General features: G+C 42.1%; 1 protein-coding gene across 23 annotated transcripts in view; it reads left to right on the top strand.

The window, feature by feature from the left end:
• Positions 1–26,980, top strand: part of LOC105495012 (BEN domain-containing protein 5) — a 1,475,945-nt gene that overhangs the window by 1,165,288 nt on the left and 283,677 nt on the right. The window contains exon 1 of one of the 23 annotated variants that reach the window (XM_071093316.1): positions 13,864–14,166. The exons of 20 other annotated variants lie outside the window; for them this stretch is intronic. In XM_071093316.1, the coding sequence (XP_070949417.1) occupies positions 13,941–14,166 (226 nt within the window). In that variant the 5' untranslated portion in view covers positions 13,864–13,940. Of the gene's footprint in view, positions 1–13,863; positions 14,167–14,277; positions 14,805–26,980 lie in introns of those variants that run through there. 2 more of the 23 variants (XM_011764131.2, XM_071093328.1) reach the window with 2 other exon arrangements.

A 26,980-nucleotide genomic window follows, 5' to 3' on the forward strand; every position in this document is an offset into this window, starting at 1 on the left:
CAAACTCCTTTTTATAACAAACTCACTCTTGCAGTAATGAGCTCACTTCTGAGATAATGATATTAATTCATTCATAAGGGCAGAACCCTTATGATCTAATCACCTCTTAAATGTCTCACCTCTCTACACTGTTGTCCTCAAGATTAAGTTTCCAACCCATGAACTTTGAGGGACACATTCAAACCATAGCAGTCAATGACAAACTCTTTGACTTGGGGGAAATCATCATCCTTCTGGCCTCAGTTTTGTCATCTCTAGAAGGAGAGGTTTGATATATAAGTTCTCTGAGGTCACTAGTCTTGGTTTCCTCCTTCTGTAGAATCTGTTTCTGTTTCATAACTCTATTTTAAGGTGTTTATCACATTGCCAAAAAAAGGGAAAAAAGAACCTTCAGGATGAAATTTTTCTATGCCAAGGAAAAGATTTTTTTCCCCTTTTTTGCATGCGAAACTCTGTCTTTCTTCATTTGTATCTGTCTTTTCATTCTGGTAACCCTCACAAGTTTTCTCAGTGGCAACAGGCACTCTCTGGCACGACCGACCCTTCCTTTTCTTGATACCAAAGAGAAGGCTTTGCTCGTAAAGTTAAAAACACATGAATAGTGCTGGTAAATCTGTTATGTGCTCTTGCTGTGACTTGTCCAAACAAAGAGATGGAAGAGAAAAGGGTGCACAGGTCCAAATTGTTTAGCTTGGGGGCAGTTTTGCAGTCCTCTTGCCAAATGTAAGCATAGTGATTTCACTTCCTACTCTGCTTTCAGCTTCTTGAAAATGTGCAGGCCCTAAGTGAATGTTTTCTGACAGACTCTTTCTTCCTTGGATAGGCACTGAACGTCTTAAGTGGAAAAATATACCTTGTGGTTTATGCAGTTTGTATCTGCCTCCACCTAGGAAGTGGTAAGAGTCAGAGAGTTTTGAACATTTTATCTTTTAATGTCACTGCAGCAGAAATGGGATGGCTTGGGAAAGACAATGTTCCTCTTGCCAACAGTCCCTGTCCCAGCTGTCTCCTGAGTTGGTGAGTCTAGCTGCCCGGACCTTAAAGTTCTTCCCATGACTTGGAGTTAGTGAGCTTAATGCATATGTCTCCCTCCATTTCCTTTCATAAGTCTTCTTTATGTCTTGTCCCTAAAGAATCAGGAAACAGGATTTGGATTTCCATTCGAGTACCCCTTACTATACCCAGACCTTTAGTGCTATCAAACATATCTGCATCGTGGCTCATGCCTGTAATCCCAGCAGTTTGGGAGGCCAAGGTGGGCAGATCACAAGGTCAGGAGATCAAGACCATCCTGGCTAACATGGTGAAACCCCGTCTCTACTAAAAATACAAAAAAATTAGCTGGGCGTGGTGGTGGGCGCCTGTAGTCCCAGCTACTCGGGAGGCCGAGGCAGGAGAATGGCATGAACCTGGGAGGCGGAGCTTGCAGTGAGCCGAGATCGAGCCACTGCACTCCAGCTTGGGTGACAGAGCAAGACTTCGTCTCAAAATATATATATATCCACAGCAAGAATAGTACAGCCTCCTGTATTCTATGTGAAGTTGGTGATGGGAATTAACACACCCAGTGGATGACAAGCAGTGTTCCAAGACCACTGGAGGCAACATAGCAGAGTGAGAACCATATGGACTTCATACCAGGTTTGAATCTAGTATGTGACTTGGACCTTCACTCTCTCTCTCTGAACCTCAGTTGCTACATCTATAAAATAGCGATAACAACAATCACTTCCCAAGTTTATTATCAGAATTTCATGTCAAGCACCTAGCATCACTGGGGATCAAGTAAGGGGTTCAATAGATTTTAGTCCTCTTCTTTGTCTCTTCCATATATATATATATATATGGAATTTCATTTACTCCATTTGAAAATCCTAAAATATGCATTTCATTTTCCCATTTATAGATGGGGGAAACTGTCTGTCTGATTATCTACTGTATCCCAAGCATTAATCAGAGATTCTGGCACATTATAAGCCCTCATCAAATAGTTAAATAGTAAATCAATGAATGAACAAATAAGACAGTCTTAGAGGAGTTAAGCATCTTGCCTACATTTTCACAGTTAGTATCCCAGATGAATTAGGACATAAGGCAGGGCATCACAGGAAAATTCATGCAAGGAGACAAGAAGAGAACCCAGAAATGGAAACAGAAAGGCATCACATAGTTCATCCTTTTTTATGATTGAGAACACTGTGTTTCACAATTCTGGAGCCATGTTTTAAATATATAATATCTGAACATGATTTTTAAAACAGACAATAAAACCCCAAACTCAGCTTAAGTCCTAAAATTTATAAAAGCACAGACCTTAGTAAGATTCCAGCTTTCTTAAACAAGGCAGACTGCCTTCGTTGGCCAGGAAGGGATGGTGGGTGGCATATCTACAGTAATACTGCTCAGCCTTCAGGGAGGAGGAAAATCCTTCACCAAAAATGAACTGGCTCCAAGAACCCATCCTTGTCATTACCCTGTGACCTCCTGAAAGGAAAGAGTAATAGAAACTATCTCAGAAAATAAGAATGAAAAAGGCAACTGGTAGTTTCTGCAACCTACTGTGTGAGAGGCACTGTGCCTGCTATGCACTTTACATGCGTTGTCTCAGTTAGACATGAAAACCTTATAAGGATCTCTTTGACAGTTGAAAAACCTGAAACTGAGAGTCATAGATTTTCCTAAGGTCTCACAGTACCTTGGTGATAAAGCAGTAATTGAGTCCAAATCTGAGTTAAAAGCCTGTGCACTTTTCACTTTTCGTATTGCCATGTACCTTTCGTGACATACTACCTCTCCAGAATGGGTCCCAGAGCCAGTAACAGAGTTTAGTGATTGGAGCCATTTGATGGCCCAGCAATGTGGCCAAATATGTTAGCAGGGTGGGAGGTAGGGTCCTTTGCAGTTACCTACTGGACCCACCAGTTGAGGTAAACCTTCCCTTGGCCACTATCCAGAGTCCCATGCACCTTTGTGTGTCTTTCTCTTATCCATCCTTCTGTTAGCAAAAAAAAAAATGCCTCACCCTTAACTGATTATCTCTTTCTTCTCTATTCTTGCCATTTCTTTTCCATGATAATAAAGATGGGGAGGTGGGGTTTTAGTATTCTGCACCCCAATACATCCCCCACCAGGATTAAAAGAATCTATGAAAAGAACTATCAAAAGAAAATGTATCATATGTTGTATATATGAGTCAGTTTTCCATTGTAATATAAAAACTTAGAGGGAAAAGACTTTTTTATATTGGTTGGCATTAATAAATATTCCTTTTGTGCTACTAAATAAAGAAATTTGTGTTAGTAAATGAAAGAAAGCCATCTTTATCCTGTGGATTGGATCTAGTACATTCCCACCTACCATGACATAGAATGAAGATATAAATGAACTCCAGGGTGCTTGTTGGGACATTTGTATGACAGTGCCTGCCAGGATCTCACCTGGACCAATAGGGGTCATCTGGACATCCCTGGAGAACTTGTATATGACCCTTTGAGGATGAATGTTTCATCATCTCCCCATCCTGACCAGAAGAGCACAAATTCTGTCAATGAGGCTAGAGAGTCAGACTCAGTGGGAGCCAGAATTGGGGCAGAAGTCCATGGCTGGGGCTCTAGAGTCAAATGGCCTGGGTTTTAATCCTATGTCTACTATATACTCCTGTGTGACCTTGGGAAAATTACCCAACATCCCTATGCCTTGTTTCCTCACCTTTAAAATGAGGCTAATAATAATAGTACCTACTATCCAGGACTACTTTAAGGATTAAATGAAAAATGTACATAAAGCCTAGCACAAGGCAAGCATTCCTTAAATGTTTGCTACTATTATCTCTATTCTTCTTATTATTCCTCTAATCAACAATAGGGTAAGAAAACACCTTTGCGGGGTATTGGGGGAGGCTGACATTTTTCACAGAGATCTCTCTGACTGGAGCTATCCAATCGTCTCTTTTTTTGGCTCAAATAATCCTCCACTCTTCCCCTGCAGTAAGAGGTGATTACCAACAAGTTCTAATGCCTTGGCCATCAGCAGAGGATATATGACAGTAGAAATCTACTTGAACAGTTGGTAAGCTCAAAGAGCTTTAAAAATGCAGACTCAGGCGTAAGGAAGCCATGATTTAAGAAACCACAGATAATGTAGTCAAATCTTCAATATTTACAAAATCATTAGCTACTTAAGACATGAATGATTGGAATGGTAGATACTGGACTTTCCCATAGGGTCTAATTCTCAGATTTCTAGGTAGGGATTCAAGCCTCTAGGAAAAAGGGCACAGGGATTAAATCCCATAGTCATTTCAGCTCCTTGTTGCTTCAGGAAACTCTGAGGCAAGGCCTATATCAAAACAGCCATCACAACCCAAGTTCTGAATCAAAGAAACCCAGGTTGAAGTCTTTTCCATGTAACTATAAACAAGTTCTATGACTTCTCTAAGTCTTAGTTTCCTCATCGGAAAAATGGAGATAATAATAATACTGACTTTATAGGATATTTTGAAAATATTAAAAGAACTAAATATGTAAAGCAGTTAGTACAGTTCCTATCATGGAAATCAATAATCATTAGTTCTGTTTTCATTTCCCTCCTCTGATTTTGTGTTGAATTTATGGTGTGGTTAAGAGACATTCTTAAGAAAATCAGAGTTCACAGTTTGCTGTATACTTCTGAGATGACTTAACCTTCTGAATGAATGTTCTCCTTTATGCCTTTGACTCAGAATGGTAACCTAGAGTTGTCTTTTTTTTTTTTTAAGTCTAGGGGTACACTCTGGCCCTATGAGGACTTGTGAAGGGCAGGCATTTTGAACCACCAGGTGCTTAGGATGAGCAGAGTTGATAACCAGAAAACTAACACGGTCTTTAAAGGAAGGTTGCCCTATTGTCTCAAAAATGATATTGGAATCATCAGAAGACTAGAATGAGGCAGGGTTCTCCTTAACTAAGTAGGGGATTAGAGAGTCAGTGACTTCCAGCCAACAACAGCAGGATAAAAAGAACTCTAGCTTGTGGAATGAGGCAGAATCACCATCTTGTTTCCTGGAAGGCCCATAGACTGTGTCAATGAGGTTCCTGCTACTATGATGTTATTATTAGTATTAGTATATGACCACCATGTGTGACTGTCAACTTAACTATTTTTCTTCTGTGTACGTCATTTTCCTATTTATTTCCATTTTGTTCTCTCCTTGTATTTGGAAAACCATTTTGAAAATGTTAACCTATCCAGTGGTTGCTAAGGGAAAATGGGAAATAGGCTTTTATTGATGTTTCAGTCAGATTGTAGGAACCAGACATGGTGGAAGCACAGAAACACAGAGAAGAAAATGAGACTTAAAGGGACAGAATATGGCCCTTGGTACACCTGTTGCCTCTCTGGGTGGGGGGGTTCTCTAGGGTCTGCCTTTCAGACATGCACTCATTCAACAAGTGTTTGTTTAGGGTTTCTCATGGGCCAGGCTAGGCACGAAAATGCAACAGTGAAGAAAACAGATGTGGTCACTTCTCTAATGGAGCTTTGATCTATAGGCAGAGATATACCATAATAGAATAAACATATAATTACATACTATGATACACTCCATGAAGAAAACTGTAAGAAGCCATGGAAGTGTGTAAGAAGGACTGGAGCTAGTCTATGGAGGGGGGATGGGAGGAGTTAGGGAGGACTTTCCTGAGGAAGTGACATTTCACTTGAAAAATTACAGAATGAGTTAATTTAATAAAGGGAACCAGAGGCAACTTCTCAAACTAGTTGGCCCCTAATTGAAATTCTTAATTTCAAGAAGTGACTTGCATTTTTCCAAGGTAGGTCAATCTTTTCGTTTCTTTTTCAAAATGAATTCAAATGTTGTTTCTTTGTGACAATTTTTTTCTATTAATAAATTTCTTTTCATCTTTAACCACTGGGAATCCATTTGCTTTTTGTTGCTTATGCAGAATATATAGTATACTACTAGTAAAATGCGGGGATTCAGATAATTTGTTTGACCAATGATTTCCATTTGTGACCTACATGAGATCATAAGATAGGTGAGATCGGAATGGTTGAATTTGACCATAGTTTGCCTGAACTGAACTTCAAGTCAATATGCACATCTGCAAGGCTTCAGATTGCGGTAAACACTTCTACACTTTACATTTTATATAACACATAGAAGTTTTTATTTCTTCTCTTAAAAAAATGCTCAACAAAGTCCGTTTGAAAGAATGAATGGCTCCAAATACAGTATTTCAGAAGTATTTGCTGCAGGTTTGGGGAAGCCCTGTGGCCTCAGAGGCTCTTGAACATTTGAAATGAGAGAACTTCTTTACTGACTGTGACCCGTGACCATAGAGTTTTATTGAAAGGGATAGCATTTGGCGGGAATCATTCTAGGATGCTTGTTGGATTATCATCAGCATGGTTCAGTTTGTTGTATTCAATTTGATTCAGTAAAAATTTATTGGACACCCCCACTCTGTGTCAGAATGGGGATAAGTGTTCTCATAATTATAACTATAATAATTATTATGATTATAACAGTAACAGCAACTGTAATTTACTGAGAACTCACCACAGTGTCAGGCACTGGGCCAAGCATTTTACATAGATTATCTCATTTAATCCTCATAACATCTCTGTGAAGTTGAATTAATATTCTTATGCAGAAAGTGATGCTTGAAGAGATTAAGAAACTTACCCAAGGCCACACCATAAGGATAGACCTTACTTATCAGACCAGGATTTGACCCAGATCCTAAGACTAAATATACTGTTTTCTTATTACATTGGCATGTCCTTTTTCAGGTGAAGAAATCATAACTCAGAGATGCTAAGTGACTTGCTCAAGGTTAGATGACATTTAGAAGCCCTGTATATTTTTCCTGAAAATAGTAATATTTATGACTTGTTGAGAATTTCCTGTGTGCTTGGCATGTTACCTTAAGATCTTCTAACTCAGAAGTGCTCAATTTTGTCTCATGTTAGAATACTCTGGGAATTAAAAAAAAAAAAAAATCAATGCCTAGGCCCCATTCCAGACCAACTGAATCAGGGTCTCAGGGGATAGGACCTGGGAATGGAATATTTTTTAATTCCCAAGGTGATCTTAATACACAGAAAGGGTGGAAAATTCTTGGCCCAAGTCTCACAACACCTTCGCAGGTGAGAAAGCTGAGGCTCATGGAGGTGAACTGTCTTGCCTAAAGTTATAGCAAAGATGTAACAAAGTCAGGTTTTAACCACTGGTCTGATTCCTAAGCCCATATTTTGTTGGCACTCCAATCTGTCATCTACTTGACAAGTTTACATGCCCTCTAAGTCTCACCTGGATAACTTATCCAGGTGATGTTCATTGGCCTTTAAGCCTATACTCAATATGCAACTCCTCTCTTTCCTTCCTTCCCTGTCTCCATTGCTATTCTCTTCCCAGCCCAAAATCCCACAAGTAGACTCAATCAGACTTCATTAGCAGGAGTGCATATGAATTAGTTGGTGATGCCCCTGCTTTAGGGTATCACTACACAGCTCAGGATAATGCCCACTACAGGCCTCCCAGTAGCTCCAGATCCTCCTGGCCATGTATCAACATTCCTTCCTAGAATCAACCTGAGAAGACAGTGGCCCTCAACACAGCAATTTACTTTTTTGCAGCACAGCAAATTACTTTTCTGGCCAAAATAGGAAAATTTAAAAAATGTAAAAGGCCATAAGACAACATGAAAAAATCTTAAATGCTTATTATTAAGTGAAAGAAGCTAATCTGAAAGGGCTACATAGTGTATGATTCCAACTATATGGCATTCTGGAAAAGGTAAAACTATGGAGACAGTAAAAAGATCAGTGGTTGCCAGGGTTGGAGCTGCTGAGGTAGGCTAAATAGGTGGAACACAGAGGATTTTTAGGACAGTGAAGTTAGTCTGTATGATACCATAATGGTGGATACATGTCATTATACTTTTGTCCTAAGCCATAGAATGTACACCACGAAGAGTGAACTCAAATGTAAACTATGGACTTCGGGTGATGATGATGTGTCAATGTAGGCTCATCAGTTGCAACAAATGTACCACTCTAGTGGGGGATGTTGGTATTAAGGAGGCTATTCCTGTGTGGGTGATAGGAGGTATGAAGGCAGTTTCTGTGCTTGCCTCTTAATTTTACTATGAACCTGAAACTACTATTTCAAAAGTCTTTTAAAAATGTGAAAAGCAGAGACTTGAAAAGTCAAATCAAACATCACAGGGGAAAAAAGGCAAAATCATGAAAAAATGTAGTCAATCATTAGCAGAGAGGTTGAAAAGACACGCTCCAATTGCTTTAAAAATTTACAAAACCCAGGTCTCCTTAAAAATAGTTTTGCAAAGTACATTGAGAATTCCATGCAGTAATATGAAACATAAGTCCCACTGCTGCCACTGAACATGCTTCAGCTGGCTAAACCGAAGGAGCCCGACATTAACCCAAGGCTCTGCAAAACTCAACAGGAGAGTGCAGTGGAGACGCAGTTGCAAAGCTGCCCCAGATGTGTACATTTTCTGCTCCATTAAAATGACTTGGATGAGAGGCAAAGTACATTTGGCCCACAGAAAAAGAGAGTCGGGGGAGGGGTGAGACAGGACAGTCAGCCTCTTCGCAGGCCTCTGTCTCCCCAGACTTGCGTTCCCTCCAATCCTTCCCCACAAGGTTTCTAGAGCAAACTGTCTAAAATTCAAATATAACCACAAGCCTTCCAGGGCTCCCCAGAGCCCAACTGCTTTGCCATAGTTCTCCATTTTCTCAACTCTATCATGGGTTTAATAACACCCACTTCAAGAATTTGGTGTGAAATAACTGAGATCATGTATACACAGCGCCTGCCATGCATGATTTATAAGCTTTAGAGAAAAAGTAGGTATTACAATTATCATCACTGAAACCAGGTCATATGAGGAGAGACAGGTGAAGGAAACGAAGATGTTTGGGCAGAAGACAAACAAAGAGCTGGGAGACAGGATTCCAAGTTTTACCATGTCTGAAGGGCAGGTGTGAGAGTCTTGGTGAACCTAGTAAGGCTGCCACAAGGTTAAAGATTCTACCTCAATGCAAGTAAGAAAGACCTTTCTAACACTTAGTAATGTGTAAAAGTTAAGGGAAGCTAGTAAGCTTTCTGGCATTATAACTGTATAAAAGGTGCTCTAGATGCCCATTTGGCAGAAATACTGAAGAGAGGATTCAACAATGATTTGGTTAAACTTGAAGTTTGCAATTGCCTCTTTAAGTCTGAAATCTGTATTTAAACTATCTTTGCTTACCAGTCAATGAATCATCAATATCTTGAATATCTGGTATGTGTAAAGCCCAGGGCTATGGTGTCCAGGTCAAAGTACTCTTGCTCAGTTTTCAGTAGGGTGGAAGAGGCACACTATGGCACATAGTAGCTTTTCCATTAAGCTGTATCCATAGACTGAATGTGTGAGTCACACAGGAAGCTGAAACTGACGTCTTTCTGGTGCCGTCCGAGGGTATCTCTTTGAGCATCCCATGCTAGTCATGACTACTCCAGAATCTATTCTGTGGATCTACGAAAAATGCATTTCGATCTGTGTTTACTTTGTCAGCATCCAGTCCATTGTTCGTTCTTTTCCTCTTTCTAGGTTCTCAGAAAATGGAACTGCCTCCTTATAAGAATGATTTACACTGACATGGGTAGGGAATTTGAACCTGAGGGTGCAGTGATATTTAATATGTTCATGAATGCGTCTGTCTTACAAGGGGTAGAATCAATGTTCTGCCCTACGATCACTGGGAATGGGAAAGGCAGAGTTGGGATTCAGCTTCAACTCTTAAAAAGGGGAACAGGTTGTGCAGAAGCTCTTTAGTTTAATTAGATCCCACGTGTCAATTTTGGCTTTTGTTGCCATTGCTTTTGGTGTTTTAGTCATGAAGTCTTTGCCTATGCCTATGTCCTGAATGGTATTACCTAGGTTTTCTTCTAGGGTTTTAATGGTTTTACGTCTTACATTTAAGTCTTCAATCCATCTTGAGTTAATTTTTGTATAAGGTGTAAGGAGGGGATCCGGTTTCAGTTTTTTGCATATGGCTAGCTAGTTTTCCTAATACCATTTATTAAATAGGGACTCCTTTCCCCATTGCTTTTTTTTCCAGATTTGTCAAAGATCAGTTGGTTGTAGATGTGTGGCGTTATTTCTGAGGCCTCTGTTCTGTTCCATTGGTCTATATATCTGTTTTGGTACCAGTACCATGCTGTTTGGGTTACTGTAGCCTTGTAGTATGGTTTGAAGTCAGATAGCATGATGCCTCCAGTTTTGTTCTTTTTGCTTAGGATTGTGTTGGCTATACGGGCTCTTTTTTGGTTCCACATGAAATTTAAAGTAGCTTTTTCTAATTCTGTGAAGAAAGTCAGGGGTAGCTTGATGGGGATAGCATTGAATCTTTAAATTACTTTGGGCAATATGACCATTTTCACAATATTGATTCTTCCTATCCATGAGCATGGAATGTTTTTCCATTTGTTTGTGTCCTATTCTCACTCATAAGTGGGAGGTGAACAATGAGAACACATAGATACGGTGAGGAGAACACACCAGGGCCTGCAGAGGGGTGGCGTGTTAGGGGATGAGGGGAGGGATAGCATTAGGAGAAATACCTAATGTAGTTGACGGGTTGATGGGTGTAGCAAACCACCATGGCACATGTAAACCTATGTAACAAACCTGCACGTTTTGCACATTTATACCAGAACTTAAAGTATAATAATAATGATAATAATAATAATAATAATAACAATAATAATAATAATAAAGGCCAGGCACGGTGGCTCACGTCTGTAATCCCAGCACTTTGGGAGGCTGAGGCAGGCGGATTGCCTGAGGTCAGGAGTTCAAGACCAGTCTGACTGACATGGTGAAACTTCATCTCTACTAAAAATACAAAAATTAGCCGGGCGCAGTGGCAGGTACCTGTAGTCCCAGCTACTCGGGAGGCTGAGGGAAGAGAATCGCTTGAACCCGGGAGGTGGAAGTGGCAGTGAGACGAGACCAGGCCATTGCACTCCAGCCTAGGCAACAAGAGCAAAACTCTGTCTCAAAAAAAAAAAAAAAAAAAGGAACAGACTTTTGAGAAAAAATGTGCAAGAGGTTTGTTATTCATGCTGTCTTTATGTCTTTCTTTAATACGTTTGTTTTATAAACATTTACTCCTCAGCCCTGTGCTAGGTACCTGGGATGCTAAAGTTACTCAGCCTTTGCCTCCCCTCAAAGAGCTCTTATTATAGTGAAGGAAGATAAAAAGTACTGGGACAAAATATTGTAGTAGAAAGAGATGAGCTATGCTTGAGAAGTGTGGGTGGTTGGGGAAGACTTCACAAAGGCTGATTTGAGCTGATTTTCAGGGTAAGTTGAGGAAGGAAGAACTTCCCAGGATGAAGGCAGAAAAAGCACAAAAGCTTGGGACTTTCTAAAACATGCTGTCTTGGGAAATGTCAAATAGTTTAGGTGTCTGGAGTGTACTGTGTCTGGGAAGGTAGTAAGAGATGAGATTGGGAATGTTTTGCAGTCACCCCCATTTAGATGCAGAGAGGAGGTTGGCCATGGATTACTTGAAATCATTTTGGCAACACAGTCCGGAGCTTCAAGGACTTACGTTAAATACGGCCAACTCTGCATGATCCATCTTGTGAATTATCAGAAGTCTTGCTGAACATTACTTCCCCTTGACCACCATAGGAATGTATTCTTAAAAACTCATTGAAGATCAGTCCAAAGAAATCATAATCATGAGAGTAAATGTGCTAGAACAACTCAGAGTGGCTCCTCTTTTTTCCACAAGCTTGTAGGGCAAGATAAGACCAACAGCTGCCTCAGGACAAGTGGTGATCATTTTTGGCTGGTACCACATAACCAGTGGGTTGGTTTAAAAAAATTTGTACTGACCTACACATTTGGATATGAGAGCTGTATGTTGACGGGATTCACTTATATAATGCGCTCTCTATATCACAGTGAAATAAATATCTGCTTCATTGTTAGTGCAGATGATGTGAAATGTGAGCACAGTGCTTTGATTTTATAATGTTTAATGTTTTCTGATTATAAAGTAATAAAACATTGTCGATAATAGTTACATACACAATGAATACAAGGAAAAACAAAATCATCTACCACTACTAAGAAACTAAGAAAATCACTATTAACATTTTGGTGCACTTATTTTGTTTTTTTCTTACAGCTAAAGTTTATTAAAATGAATTTTTAAAAATATAACATTTAATTGAGTCCAACACCTCCATTAAGCATTCCTCTATGACAATACTTTTCTCATTATACTGTCATTACTTGCTTATACTTCTTTAATACTCCTAGACTAGATTGTAAAAGTTGTGAGGATGGGAAAGGTATGTTATTCATACAGTTACCTAATTTTGGCACAGGAACCCAAAACTGAGATTCAAGTTCTGGTACACTGACTTTGCAAGGCCCAAGAATCCAGGTGTTTGTCTTTTAATCTCTACCACCAGCACCTGGCCCAGAATCTGGCAGGTGGTGTAAATTCAGTGAATATTGGTGGCTTGAATAAAGGAATGAATGAACGGATGGATGGATGGATGGATGGATGGATGGATGGATGGATGGATGGGTGAATATGGGTTTTTCTTTATTCTTCTTTACCCAAAATTCATTAACTCACCGTCAAGTGCCAGGTCTGGCTAGGCAACAGAAATATAACTAGCCATATTTGATACGAAACCCACCCCCTCAGAGGCATCCTTGTGAAGGTATTGACCTCCTCTGATGTGGGATAGGGTTCCTATGAGTACAGAGCCCAATCAGCCCCCTGTGGCTGGTCCTCATAGCTTGTCTTGGAGGGGACCCAAGCCCCTCCAGGCTCTCTTTGACAAAAGACAGAGCAAAGACCGCTATTCCATGGAGTATATTCCTGTACTCCTCAAAGTGCTCCAGAAATCCCTAGCCTTGGGCCTGTATTACCCAGAGCGCTCCTCAAGTCCCTCCGCGATTCCAACTTGTCCCTGGTCAGTGGTGGGCGTGCTGTGGAGAGGGTACCTCAATGGAGAAAGACTACAGAAGAGAGGGGCGCCACTGCTCCCTCAGATGAGAGCAGCCCTTGACAAACCTTCCACCACTCCAGCCAGCTGGCACAACTGGAAATCCCAGATAAGCCCCAGTTCTGGTCAAAACTGGTTTGGCAGCTCTAGGGGAAATTTTCTGTCTGACTGACCCTTCCCACAGCGGGAGCTGGCCGTTTTGCAAAACAAAACAAACAAACAAAAAGAAAGAAAGCAAAGCAAAGGCGGGGCCAAACTAAGGCGCTGGGAAAGACGGGGGGGTAGGGGGGTGGCGTACGAGGCGGGCGGTAGGGTGGCTAAATTTAAAACACTCCAAACTTCTGCTGGCTTCCAAGTTTACACTTTGAGATTCAAACAAGATTGCCCCCACCCCTATCCCGCATTCATTCTCTCATACACTTCTCTCCTTGGCAATGCAGTTTTGTTGCAATGCAATTTGGCAGCGCGATTGTTGAAGCAATATAATCCTGCCCGCAGCGCACCTTTTAATCAATACATTTTTTTCCTGCAATGCTCTTGTTATTATTTTTATTGCAACTGAATCTCTGAGCCCTTTTCCCTCCCCATTCGAATCGCGCTCCGGCTGTGATTGCTCGGGTCTGACTTTGCAAGTGGCAGTGCGCTTCCAAACCCCCCTCATCCGCCCCTCGTCCCCCTTTCCCCCCCTCCCTCCCTTTTCCGCGCCCAGGCGAGAGCAGCCGATTGGCAGAACGGTGCTTTCAGGAACAATAACAGTGGGGGGAGCCTGGGTCCTGGGGAGCCGCCCCCGCCCCCCCAGCACGGCAGCGAGGCTCGCGCCCCCCGCCGGATCCCCACCTCCGCGCCCGCCCCGCGGGCTGAGCGGCCCGACCGGGGCCCGCCCCCGGCGCCCACCATGTACGCCTTTGTGCGGTTCCTGGAGGACAACGTCTGCTACGCGCTGCCCGTGTCGTGCGTGCGCGACTTCAGCCCCCGCTCGCGGCTGGATTTTGACAACCAGAAGGTGTACGCCGTGTACCGGGGCCCGGAGGAACTGGGCGCCGGGCCCGAGAGCCCCCCGCGCGCCCCCCGCGACTGGGGCGCGCTGTTGCTCCACAAGGCCCAGATCCTGGCGCTGGCAGGTGAGCAAGCGGGCGGGGAGGGACAGTGGGACCCGGGCGGGGGCTGGGACCCCGGGAGGGGCTGGGGGCTGGGGCGAAGGGGACCGGGGGGAGCCACTGCTTGCTCCTTCCTGCCTCCTTCTCCCGTCCTCTGGGCATTTCATTTGGGAACGGGGTTTCTCTAAGAGGCCAGGCCAGTTAAAAAGACCGGATGGTCCCCTTTGTCTTCCCCGCTTCCCCGAAGCTCCCGCGCTGTCAGTCCGTCTTCATCTCTTCATCTGTGTCTGTCCTCCTCTTTCTGATTCTTTGTGTTTTCTTCGTCCCTTCACTTTCCCTTTTTCTCCCTACCTGTCTGTACCGTCATTTCTCTCTCACCTTCTCTTTACCTCTCTACCAGTTCCTTCCCTCTGTTCTTTTCTGTCTACTTAAGTTTCTCAAGGTGTCTGTCTCTCTCCCTTTAAGGCCGTTGGTACCTCCTTGGAGTAAGGAGCAAGAAGGATATTGTCAGATCTTCTAGGTGGGAGTCCCTCCTCACAGAGGGAAGCTATGACATCCTTGTCCCATCCGGGCCAGCATTGGACAGGATGAGGAGGCCTTGAACCTCAGTGCACTGGGCGCCACACCACACTCTCCTGCCCCTCCCTGGCCAGGTGGCAGAGGTAAGGAGGTAGAGGCCCTAAGGCATCCCTCAGCCTCCACACCCCTTTCTGAATCTCCCATAAGGCTCCCTGAATGAGAGAGCTGAGGGCCAGGAGGGAGTTTCTGGGTCAGAATAACACTGGACCTCTCATCCCTACTCTGCCAGGGCCCTGAGAGATGGGCTAAGGCAACTGGTCTCATCTCCATTTCATAGATGAGGGTTCTGAGGTTCAGTTGGTGATAGGGAAAGAAACCAGCCCTTTATATGCTCCAGTGCTTCCTGTCTTTTCCGTTGTAAAGAGAAGACAGCTGGCCCTCTTTCCCAGCTAGTTCCAGGAAGTTTGAGTCTAGACAAGCAAGGAAGGGGGAAGTATCATCTCTAGTTGGGGGAGCAGCCTTTTTAGCTGCTGCTGGTAAAGAGAATGAACCTTAAAGTGGGCAAATAGTCACCCTGCCTTCTACCAGAAAGAACACCAAGGGTTAGGAACTGAATGAAGATGTTTTGTAATTTTGAGACCTTCTCTGTTTTTTTTTCAAGTTCCTTTGCTTCCTCACATTTAGCCTAAAAGATGAACCCAGCGTTCTCTCAACTCATAGAGATTTGCCCAGGGTCTCATGGCAAGTTAGCTCAGTCTCACGACTCATGACTGGTTCCTTTCTACCACCTCATTTTGCCTGGGGAAAATAGTTTTGCAAAAGTTGAAGAATGGAAGAACTGGAAACTGACCAGCAGCGCTGGGACCCTTTGTGACAGGCTCTATCCATACCACCTCCATGATAAGCCCTGGCACACAGGAGTGTAGGCCCACCCGCTGCCAGACACCTAGGGCCAAAGAAACTGAGGGAAGGGAAGCAGATTTTAGAAAAGGGAACCATTCATAGCTGATTAAGTTTTATTTTGTTTGCTTACTTGCCTTTAATTACCTGAGGGAAAGGATTAGGAATTTATTTCCCAAGACGATAGGCTTGAGGAAGTTATAACTAGGTTGTAACCTTAGCTTCCCTTTTGCTAGAAGAAAAAGCATGCATGGTTTTTGATGATTTTATTGTACTCCTAGATCTGGAAGAGTCCTAGGAGAGTAGAAGTGATGTGTTAAAGAGAGTCAGTGATAAGTGTCTTAGTGTGTAATGGCTGTTTTCCTCTCGGAGATTGTTTCATTCATCTACTCATTCATTCAGCAAACATACATATAAATTGTGCTTGACTCTTCAGGCACCGCAGAGAGGCCACTTAGGCAGATGGCAGCTTCCACCAGCTCTGATTTTGAAATCGACGCAAGTCCTCAGAAGCAAGATACATGTAGCTGTTGGTTTGAGAACCATGAATTTTGAACCTGTAGACTGTACATCCTCCAAGTTAGAATGTTGATAAATCTGTGAGGTTATTTAAAAAACCCAAGCATCGTTTGGAAACTGGCAGACTAGGTTCAAAGAAGTGTGTCAGTTTGAATGAGTTGAAAAACACTTCCCTTACCTCTCTTCAGTTTTTTCCTTGGGAGGAGAAAGGGGAAAAAAGACAACAACTTGAAGTTGGCCAAACCACATTTTGAATTTCAGTTTCCTGGGTACCCACTGTCCTGGGTAGAGACCTGATCAAAGGGCCAGGGTGAGTTTGGGAATTCATTTACCTCCTATGTATCTTCAAACCCCTTCTTGACTTAAACTTGGTGGCTCTGAGAATTGCTTGCAGTGACTTCAAAGAGCTCATCTGGCATCTCCTACATGTAAATACCACTGTGCTGTGGCACCAGGTGTGAGGAGGAAACCCCTCAAGTGGGAAGCAGAGGTGGCTTTATGTTTGTGGATTAGCAATTAAGTAATTAATTAATCTCTCTGACACCAATAGAATGGTTTCCAAGGTAGTTTCAGCACAGCTTTCTGGCTTTTGGTGAGAAGTATGTTGCTATACTGAGTGTTAGCCCAAGCCAACCCAGAGCTGTCTTGAAGTATACTTCTTATACTCAGGAAATGTCAAAGCCAACTGCTGTGGAACTTTACATTTTACTTCCCATAGTAGTTGGTTTATACCACTACTTATCGAATTACAATCCCAGTTCAAGGAAAAATAAAACCCCTTCTTTCCTGACAGTCTTGCTATATGCCTATGCATTATCTCTGTTAGTCCTCTAAGTGACATTTTGGTAGGTATTGCTGTGGTTAGTATTTCCATTTCATAGATGAGGACACCGAAGCTCAGAGACTTGCCTACAGCCACACAGCTAATAAATGGCAAGGCTGGAATTGGAACACAGGTCTTCCAGTGCCAGGCCCCCACTTGGCAGTCTCCTTTGTAAAGTAGCCGATGTTCCCATCAGCTACACAGCATGATTTGGAAGGAGTGAAAGGAAATGGAAAAACTGTCCATGAAGCTTACAGCTCAAGGCAAGTTTGCAAGCCAGAGTATAATTTTAGTTTCTGAGTTTTCAAGCCCATTCTGCTCTTTCTGTATTACCAACCTCCCTCTTACACAGCACACACAGCTGTCCTATCTCTTCAGTTGGCATTTGCTTGAATAAATCTTCGCTAAGGCTGTCCCTCTTGGAGGGTCCACATAACTCAAAGTTTGACTCACCTTTGACCTCTGTTCTCTCTTTACTCTCATTTATTTGCCAAGCAGGTTGTGAAAGTGAGAACTACTCATTTGGAGAGCTCACCATCATCTAACTGCAACTGGGCTCATAGTGTTGAATTTTATGTTTCTTTTTAGGAGGCTTAAACTGGTTTCTCTGTGCCTAGAGCCCTAAAATTCCAAGTTGTTCTATCTAGGCACCTGTGCTCTGTTACTGTTGTTTGAGTGTGCTAAATTTTTTTGTTGTCAGATGTCTCCTTACTGCTTTCTGTATGCCAGGCCCAGTGCTGTATTAAGTGAATATACCAATGCACCTCTGCATCTCAGGTACTGTGATTGAAATGACAGCGTGACCCAGGGGTGGCAGGCATTGACTTTTCTTGTCCTGCTATGTAGGATTTCTGTGGGGGAGGGAGTGATGGAAAGGAAATGGGTATCATCCTCAGGGAGTGTGTAATATGGGGGCCTCAAAGTAAGTGCTAAAGAAAGGTAGAAGCCAGGCACTGGGGGAACACAGAGAATGGACCAGTTCAAGGTGGGCTTGGCAGTTTATCTTTTAAGTTTTTCTTTTCCAGCTCCACCATCACTGCCTGCATTCAGGCCAGCATCAGCTCTTATCTAAACCAGTGAGGCAGTCTTCTAATTGATTACCCCGTCTCTGATCTATTTTCCCAATTGCTTTTAGAATAATCTTCTAAAACACAGTCTTAGTTGACTGCTCTTATTAGAACCTTCTGCATCTCCCTATTGCCTACTGAATAAAGTTTTAGTTTCTTAGCCTGGCATTCATAGCCCTCCTTAGACCAGCTCTATCCCCAGCCCCACCTTACTTCTCCAGCCTCACTCTCTCTTCCCCCTTCCCTGAGACCTTTGGTATTTCTAACTCTTCTGTGAACACACTCTCTTGCACTCCTTTGAGCCAGCCAGGATGGATTAATCATTGTCTGATATGGGGCCTCTGCCCACCAGGAGCTCACCTTCAGGTGGGCAAGGTAGACATGTGACAGAAGTTTGTGGTCCAGCCCCCTCCGCCTGTGATAAAGGAATAGACAAAGTACATTGGGAGCACCTTGCTTCAATGGCATTCCCTATTCCTCCCTCTGCCCCCGAGAGAGACTCTCCCCCTCCTCAGAACTCTTTTCACTTTGCTTTTGCCTTGCTTATGGATTGTAGCATTTTATGTCGTGTTTTCATTAGTCATGAATGTGCCTCTCTTCCTGCCTGACAGGGAACTCCTCTAGGACAGGGGCCTGGCTTCCTTGTGCCTACATCCTCAGTGCCCAGCACATAGTCTACACTGGTGTGCCCATGTTGAACTCATGAACTTTGGGAAGACAGGTGCATTTTTGTGCTTGAGGAGAGGGAAATAGCGGAGATAGGAACCTCTGCAGCAGCAGCTTGTTTTTCAGAATAGAAACCTGCAGTGGGATTTTAAGTTTTCATTCAACTTTGTTCATCTGGAAAAAGTCAGCATTCTTTATCACTCCCTCAACTAGCTAGAAGAAACCCCACACTTGGGGGAAATAGCTTCCAAAGCCATGTTCTTATTGCTTTGGTAATTTTAGCTCATTCAGGGCTCAGGTCCCAGCTTGGCATTGTTAGTCCAAATAGATCATTTGCTCCAGAAATGCTTTGGAACTTCTACAAAGTTAGCAGTGAAGCAGGGGACTAGCCGATTTCATATGCAAAGATTGTTGCATGTCATCAGTGGGAAACTGCCAACAAAAGGATTTATTTTCTTTAAAAAAAGTGAGTGAAAACTTTTAATTTAGGTTTTGACATGTTTTGCTGATGTACTTTGGAGCAAAGATTGGAACTTGCCTGCTGTCATCTGTTGCAGATTCTACTGGGATGTTAACCATTGAAGGTTCAGTCTAATGCAATTTCTCATGTTCAACAACCATATATTTGTTACAACTAAATAGTATGTGCTACAGAGTGCTTCAGACTTCTGATTCACAAACAGAAAGAAAAAATTGTCCCAGGCAAGTTGCTTTTTATGCGGTGTTGTGTTATTCAAGAGCATACTAGTTTTTATTTTTAAAAGCACACCCAGAAAGTGGAATTCAGATTGGGGTCTTTGACACCAAGACCAATTCTCTTTCTAGTGTGCCTACCTGTTTTGTCTTATAAGCTCCTTAGGGGCAGAAGTTGTGTGTACTCTTCCTACCAGAAGAACATTCGTAATCTGGAGAGGTTTTCTCTTAAGTTCCACAAGTATTGAGTTATACTAGGTGGTCAGCCTTATACTCCAGGGAAATGCAGGAAGAGGGATAGGCATTGTTTTTGTCTACCAAATATGTGGTAAATACCCACCTGGTTCCAGGTTCAGTGCACATATTCTACATCCTTGTGAGATAGAGATTTTTGTGTTACTCAAGAAAAGAGAGCCATTCAAACAATTGTTTAGTGAACACTGTAGGTGCCAGGCAGTGGGCTAAGTCTTCCCACATGGGTTGGACTTGTGGAGAAATATGAATCAGTTCCGTCCAAAATTCTGAGACCTAAACTAAGGTGGTGGTGGTCATGGTGGCCCTGAGATGTTTTAAGGAAGGAGAATTCATGGGACGTGGTAACTGACTGGTTGTAATGATGTGTGTGATGATGATGTGGTGATCTGGACCTTCCTGTCTTGAGGAGAATCCTATAAGTGTATCTGGTTGAAAGGGAAAATGATGAGTTTAGCTTGAGACCTGTCGAATCTTAAGGGCCCATGGAACATCTGGGTGGATATGTCAGGAGAACAAGTAGGCATTTGGTCTGAGGTTCAGAAGAGCATTCCGAGCCAAAGATCTCAATCTGGCAGTCATGAATATGGAAGGTCTGAAGTTACAGTGGGAGAGAGTGCAGAGTGAGAGAAGTATGCCAGGGCAAAACATCAGCTTTTAAAGGCACAGTTAAAGAAGAGCCTGAAAAAAAGGTGACTGAGAAGAAACAGCCTTCCCAGTCTAACAGATGGACTTAGAATCGGGGGATAACCAGCAGAGATAGGTGTCCTGGAAACCAAATGAGAAGAGAGGTCTTTGGATCCTGGAACTAGGCTTGTTTTGGTTTCTTTTAACTATATAGCAGCTGCCTTTTCTTTTTCACTCATTGGTCAGACATAGGATAGGATAGCTAAATATATAAGCAGGAAAGAAAAATATTTGCATGGGATGATAGTTTGATAATTTTCATTTTCTGAGTTTTGCACCACAGAGGAAGGATCAGACTTGTTCTTGAAAGCAGAGTTAGGATCAGATTTGGAAGGATCAGATGCCTGGAATTCACAGGCATTGGTGGGAGCAATATAACAGCAGAGAAAGCAGACAAATAATGGAAAGGACTTCTAACATGGTGCTGGAGGTGGCAAGCAGGTCGGGGGTATTTTAGGATGGAATACTGGACTATGGGAGAGTTTGGTTAGATGACTTCTAGATCATTTCCATAACTACCGAAGAGGAAATTTTAGAGTGCTGAAAGAGGACAGGCTTTGAAGTTACATAGTCTGGGTTCAAATTGTGACTGTGCTACTTAGAAGCTGTGTGGCTTTGGGGAGATTACTTCACATCTCTGAGTTCCAGGTGCTCATCTATAGCATGGAGATAGTAATTGCCCACTGTGTTATTTAGCAAGATAATATGGAAAAATGTCTGGCATATAGTAGATTCTCCTTAAATATAGATAACTGCTAGGAACTACAGTGGACGAATAGGTGCTGAGAGAAGAACAGTGACTTGCTTAGTTGTGGGTACTGCCCACTGTGGAAAGGAATGACTTAGAGGAACGAGCACATGGAAGGAGCACACAAGTTTAAAATTTAACTTGTGTGTATGTGTTAAATCCTCCTGGGACTTGACCTAAGCATGAAAGGCTTACTATTAATATTTTCTTCCATGTTTTGTTCCTCTGTGACGCTATCCTGGGGGCATTTATTGCGCTAACAGCCCTGTTGAGGCACATAGAGGTAGCTAGACAAATGACTCTGCAGAATGAACTTCCCAGTTTTGTCTGTGCCCCAGTCCCGTACCAAGGCCAGTGAGGTGGTGGGAGTGAGAACAAGGAGACCTACTGAAACCTGGCCAGCAATTCCTTCTCTCCTTATTTGGATGGCCTCAGTAGGGCATTTCTTCAAACATGCCCACTTGAGGGATCTTCTAACTCATCTACTGTTACCCTACATTACACAGCTGAGAAAGAAACCTGGAAGTCCCTGTGACTGGCCAGCGGTCACATAGCTAGATGGATCCGTTAAGGTTTCCTACTGTAGTCTTCATGTTTTACAGAAAAGAAAATCTAGAGAGAGGACTAATCACCAAATAGGTTAGTGAGAGAGCCAGGCCTTGATTTGGTGTCTCCTGATGTCTTTCTGCCACACCACAGCAGGGCACTTTTTTTTTTTTTTTCCTCGTAGTCTTGGCTGTGTATAATCCTTGAAACTTGAGACTTTTGTCTGCCTTGGATTTTATAAAAACAAACACTATTGGCCAGAGAATGCAATGTGTTTGTATTTTCTGTGGCATATCTCTTTTTAATGCAGACATAAAACTTCACAGGATTTTTGTATGGATGAAAAACTTTAAACTTATGTGTAGATATTTATAAGACCTTTATAAAGTGTTTTATGTGTAGCCTTTCAGAATTTCATCCTGGCTAACAAACTTATACCAAATTTGGCTCTATGATGTTGGATTATTTTAATTGTCCAGCCTGATTATATGTCAAATGGAAGTTAAGACAGAGTTTCTCCCATTTTAATAATACTGTAAATTCTTCAGGGGTAAATTCATTTTTGAAGACAGACTTGCATTGGGTTTCCTGTCACCTGCTTGTTTTTTCTAAAACACCATTTGCCTATTACCACCATGCTTCCTTTTTTCCCAGTAGTAAGTTTAATGGAATGTTTCTCCTCCTCAGATTAATGATACTAAGTTCTGCTATATTTTTGAATAGCAGTTTTTACCATATATTTTTTACAAGAAAGTTCTTTGTGGCTTTGAGTAGAGACCCTATTGGGGCATTATTTAGAGCTTTGTGGCTTTGATAAGCCTTGTGGTTCAGGAGTGTGGCATCAGGTCATATTTATATAGTGTTTACTTCAATTTGGGAATTCATCACAGTATTCTCTTAGGGTGTAGGCAGATCTTAGGAGAAAGGCGGGCACTTTAGGAAGTTATATTGACATATTCATCATTTTATATGTGCCTTATAGTTCATTTGAGAAGTTACAGCAACTTCATACTTTTTCTCTTGTTCCCATAGGATAATTAGGTGATAGAAACAGGGCCTGTATTAAACAGACTTGATTTGAAATGTTGGCTCTGCTATTTGCGTCTTTATGAAAGCCACCTCGCTTCTATGAGCCTGAGTTCCTGCTTCAGTAGAATTATTGTAGGGATTAAATATAGGGAGTTTGTAAGGAATGTTGCCCAGGGCCTGGCACATAGGAGGTGCTCACTCAGTATTTGTTGAATGAATGAATGCAATTAGCACATTGTAGTAGCTAGAAAGAAGGAGGAAAAGGATAATGCCCAAATCTTTGGTGGATTTCCTTGCCCTGGACATAAAATAATCCAGAAGTTGAGATTGGTGATTTTATCTTCAGAGGCTCCACATTTATTTTTGTTTACACTAAAACTAATTATTTGGCCTCAAGTTTAGAGCAGTTGCACAGACTGGCTAAGTAGAGAGCTTTCTTCATCCTTCCTAGTCAACTGCTAATTTATTCTGTGGTTTCTTAGAATTCAAAGCCAGAAGCATATCCCAAAGTCACATTAAAATGCCACATAAAGTATCTACTGTCTTACATGATCCACACCACCATTCACCTTCATTCATGTGACCAGTCAAGAGTTATAGCTTCTTGTCATCCTGTGTTCTGTCTCCTCCTCACATCTCATCCGTCTTGCTTGCCACTGTCACATTAATCTTCCTAAAACATCTCTTTCATCATGTCTCGGTCTGTGTCAGATACCTGCAGTGGTTCTCTTTGCCATGAGACAAAAGCCAAACAGGTAATACACAAGGGTAGCCTAACAGCTGCTATTTATTGAACATCTATGACAAGAAAGGCACTGTGCTTGGTGCTTTTACATGAACTGTCTCTTTGGAAAAGAGTTTATTATCCCCACTTTACTGATAATGAAACTGAGTCTCAGACAGGTTAACTAGCTTACCCCAAGCTCCCACAGTTAGTATGTAGCAAAGCCAGAATTCCAAATCAGGACCACCTGATTCAAAAGACTGCACTGTTTTTGCTAGGTAGATACTGGGCCTCCTTCTCCCAACTGTTTCTTCCATTTGTTATGATGACACTGAATGTTCAGTAATCTTCTGTGGATATGAGGTATATATACCTTCAACTCAGGATTAGGGTTAGGAAGGCATAGAGAGCAGATATTTGCACTGTATAAGCCAGTGCCTCTCACAAAGTCAAACTTTGCATTTTGGTTGGGTTCTTGTCATATACTGGGTTGTAAGGACCAAAAACACAAGGACTACTTAGCATAGTGCCAAAACCAAAACAGGAACTTGGTAAATGCTCACTGCCTGCAGAAAAGAATAAGCAGAGGACTTGGGTCTTCCTGAACCCTCACCCTGGGAACATGGGTCCAGGAAGAGACTGGGAAGTATTAGGATGGAGCCAGGAGGTGGTTAACTCTCAGAGGAGCCTCGAAATCCCCCTGGCCAAGCATCGAGGCAGCCAGGATCCAGGTCAAGAAGCATGTGAATGAAGGTGCTATCTGCTTCTGTCTGTTTCCTGAACTCATTCATTACACTTCAGAGCTTCCTGGACTATTCAGCCTACCTTTTCAAAGAACCCATTCAAGCCCTGTTTCTGTTGTGCCTGGTGATGGTTGCTGCCTTCTGGAGACTTACTGAGGATAGAGGATGCGGTCTGGCAAGAAAGCGGGAGTCAAGTGGTCTTCTGCTTTGAACTTAGGTTGGGGAATTTGGATGTCCTCAACTGTAGCTATCATTCACTCATTCATTCAGTATTTATTCTGGCTCTACCATGTTCCAGGAATGTGTTTAGAGGGGATAAAGCATAGGCTTAGGAGGCATGTTGATTATAGCACATCTTGGCTGTGTACCTTCCCAGCTGGGTGACTTTAGGAAGAGAGTTTTTTTTCTTTAAGGCTCATTTCTTCTTTTTTGGGGGAAAAAAAATGTGGCTTGTAATACCTACTTGCAGGGTTGTTATGAGGTATAATTTTTATGAAGATCTTTATAGAGGTATCTGACATGTAGTAGACATTCCACAAGTGGTAACTTAATTTTCTATTGAGATATATTTCATTTGATGTGAATTTCACCATTTTAACCATTTTAAAGTGTGTGCAAGTGAGTGTTTTTTAGTATATATATTCCCAGTGTTCTGTAACCATCACCACTATTTTATTCCAGAACATTTTTATCACTCAGAAAGAAAAGAAATCCGTGTTACCCATTGAGCAGTCACTCTTTATTGCCCTTTTCCACCTGCTCTTGGTAACAACGAAACTACTTTTTGTCTCTATGGATTTACCCATTCTGAACATTTCATATAAATGAAATCAATAAATGGCCTTTGTGTCTGACTTCTTTTACTTTGCATAATATTTTTAAGATTCATCCATGTTGTAGCATGAGTCAGTACATCATTTCTCTTTATGGTTGAATGATACTCTCTTGTATGGGTATACCACATTTTGTTAGCCATTCATAAGTTGATGAACAGTTGGGTTTTTTCCACCTTTTGGCTGTTAATAATAATGCTGCTATGAACATTTGTGTATACGTTTTTGTTTGGGTATATGTTTTCATTTATCTTGCATATACACCCCGGAGTGGAATTGCTGGGTTATGGTAATTCTGTGTTTAGTTTTCTGAGGAGCTGCCATACTGTTCTCTACTGTGGCTGCCCATTCTACATTCCCCAACAGGAATGTATGAAAGTTCCAATATCTTTACATTCTTTACAACACTTGTTATTTTACTTTTATTTTTGATTTGAGCCATCCTAATGAGTATAAAGTGGTATCTCATTGTAGTTTTGATTTGCATTTCCCTAATGACTGACGATGTTGAGCTCCTTTCATATCATTATTGGTGTAGCCTCTTTTTATTATTTTTTCATTAAACATTTTTGTTTGATGAGTCTCTATTGTATGGATAGTTCTGTGATATGGGCCCTACCCTGAGGTTACTCATACACCAGTGGATAAGATCTTTAAGCTGATAATTGCAAATAGTAAGATAATAGACTACAAAGAAGGTATGTAGGATGTGTAGATGTGTAATGGCACCTTTGAGAGCAGGGAAGAAGATGAGTGGAAGCAAAACAGAGTTTGTCAAGCACACAAGAAAGAAGGGCATTCTAATTAGATGGAAGAGCCTAGAGCCTTGAGTATAGCTGGTAGGGCGATGAGGCCTCCTGTCATCAGATGGGGAGTGTCACCCATCTTAGGCAGCTAAGCAGGTCTCTACCTCCAGAAGCAAGCCTGCCCCAAGCACTAAGCCAGCAGAAGCCAGCAGGCAATCCTTGCTGAGCTCTGTCATCCACTGCGTCTTTGTGTCTTTATCTCTTTGTCGGGGCTCTGTTGTTTTCAAGGAACATTTACTGAGCTGATTTGATCCGACTTGAGGTAGATATTGTATCTCCATTTCTACAGAGAAAAATTATGCTCAATGAGGTAGCCGCTTCCTGACATCTCACACCTACAAAGCGACAGAACTGGACTTGGAATCCAGGTTGTCTGATGCCTAGTTTATTCCCCATCGGCACACTGAGCCTCAGCTCTTCTTAACTTGGCATTCAAGGCCACTTATTTTCTAGTTCCCACCACCTTTTCTTCCCTTCTCACCTCTCCCTCCTGCCTGTAACTGAACCATCTCAATCTAACCATTTCGATCTAAATATTTCCCCAGCCTTCCCCATTTGGCTTCTATTCTTTACCCCTCTTGTGTAGTCCAGATTCTTACCATCCTTTAAATGGCTATCCTTTTATGAGCACCAACTGTTGAAGTGCCATTCACTCTACTCAAGTTTTTAACACACCGAATTGGTAATCTTCACAATGTTCTGCAATGTGAGTAGGAATTATTTACTTCAATTCATAGATAAGGAAATAGCCTCAGAGAAGTAAATTAACTTACTCCTAACTTACCTAGCAAGTAAGGAGTCCAGCTCAAATGCCACCTCCTTTCAAAAGCCTTCCAGGGTTACACTGACCGAAGTGATTTCCCTTGCTCCCAGAATCCTTTAGCAGTTGCTTCTCCCTTATTCAAATTCAGCTTTTGAGATCTTGGGTTATCTTTTCTTGTGTTTTTATCTTATATCCTCAGCTGGATGTTTGTTCATATGTGTCCCTAGGACCTAGTTTAGATCCTACAGAGTAAATTCTCAGTAAAGGTTAAGTCAAGGCATAGAAAGCAAAGCTCTGGATCTGGAGTGGTCCAAGTTCTTCCCCATTCATGTAATGACACTAACTTCTGTGACCTTGCACAACAGTGAGCTCTCCAGGATAGGGACCCTGTTCATCCTGCCCCTCCTTTATTCCTGGGCCTGAGAGTTGCATGCATGGATGCACAGACTTCACCATTTAGAACCTTATTTTTCTCATCTGCATTTTGAAAAATAGAATTGGATGATCTGAGGATCATTCT

Source organism: Macaca nemestrina, chromosome 1 (genome assembly GCF_043159975.1).
Source record: "Macaca nemestrina isolate mMacNem1 chromosome 1, mMacNem.hap1, whole genome shotgun sequence".
In the NCBI taxonomy this organism is placed as follows: domain Eukaryota; kingdom Metazoa; phylum Chordata; class Mammalia; order Primates; family Cercopithecidae; genus Macaca; species Macaca nemestrina.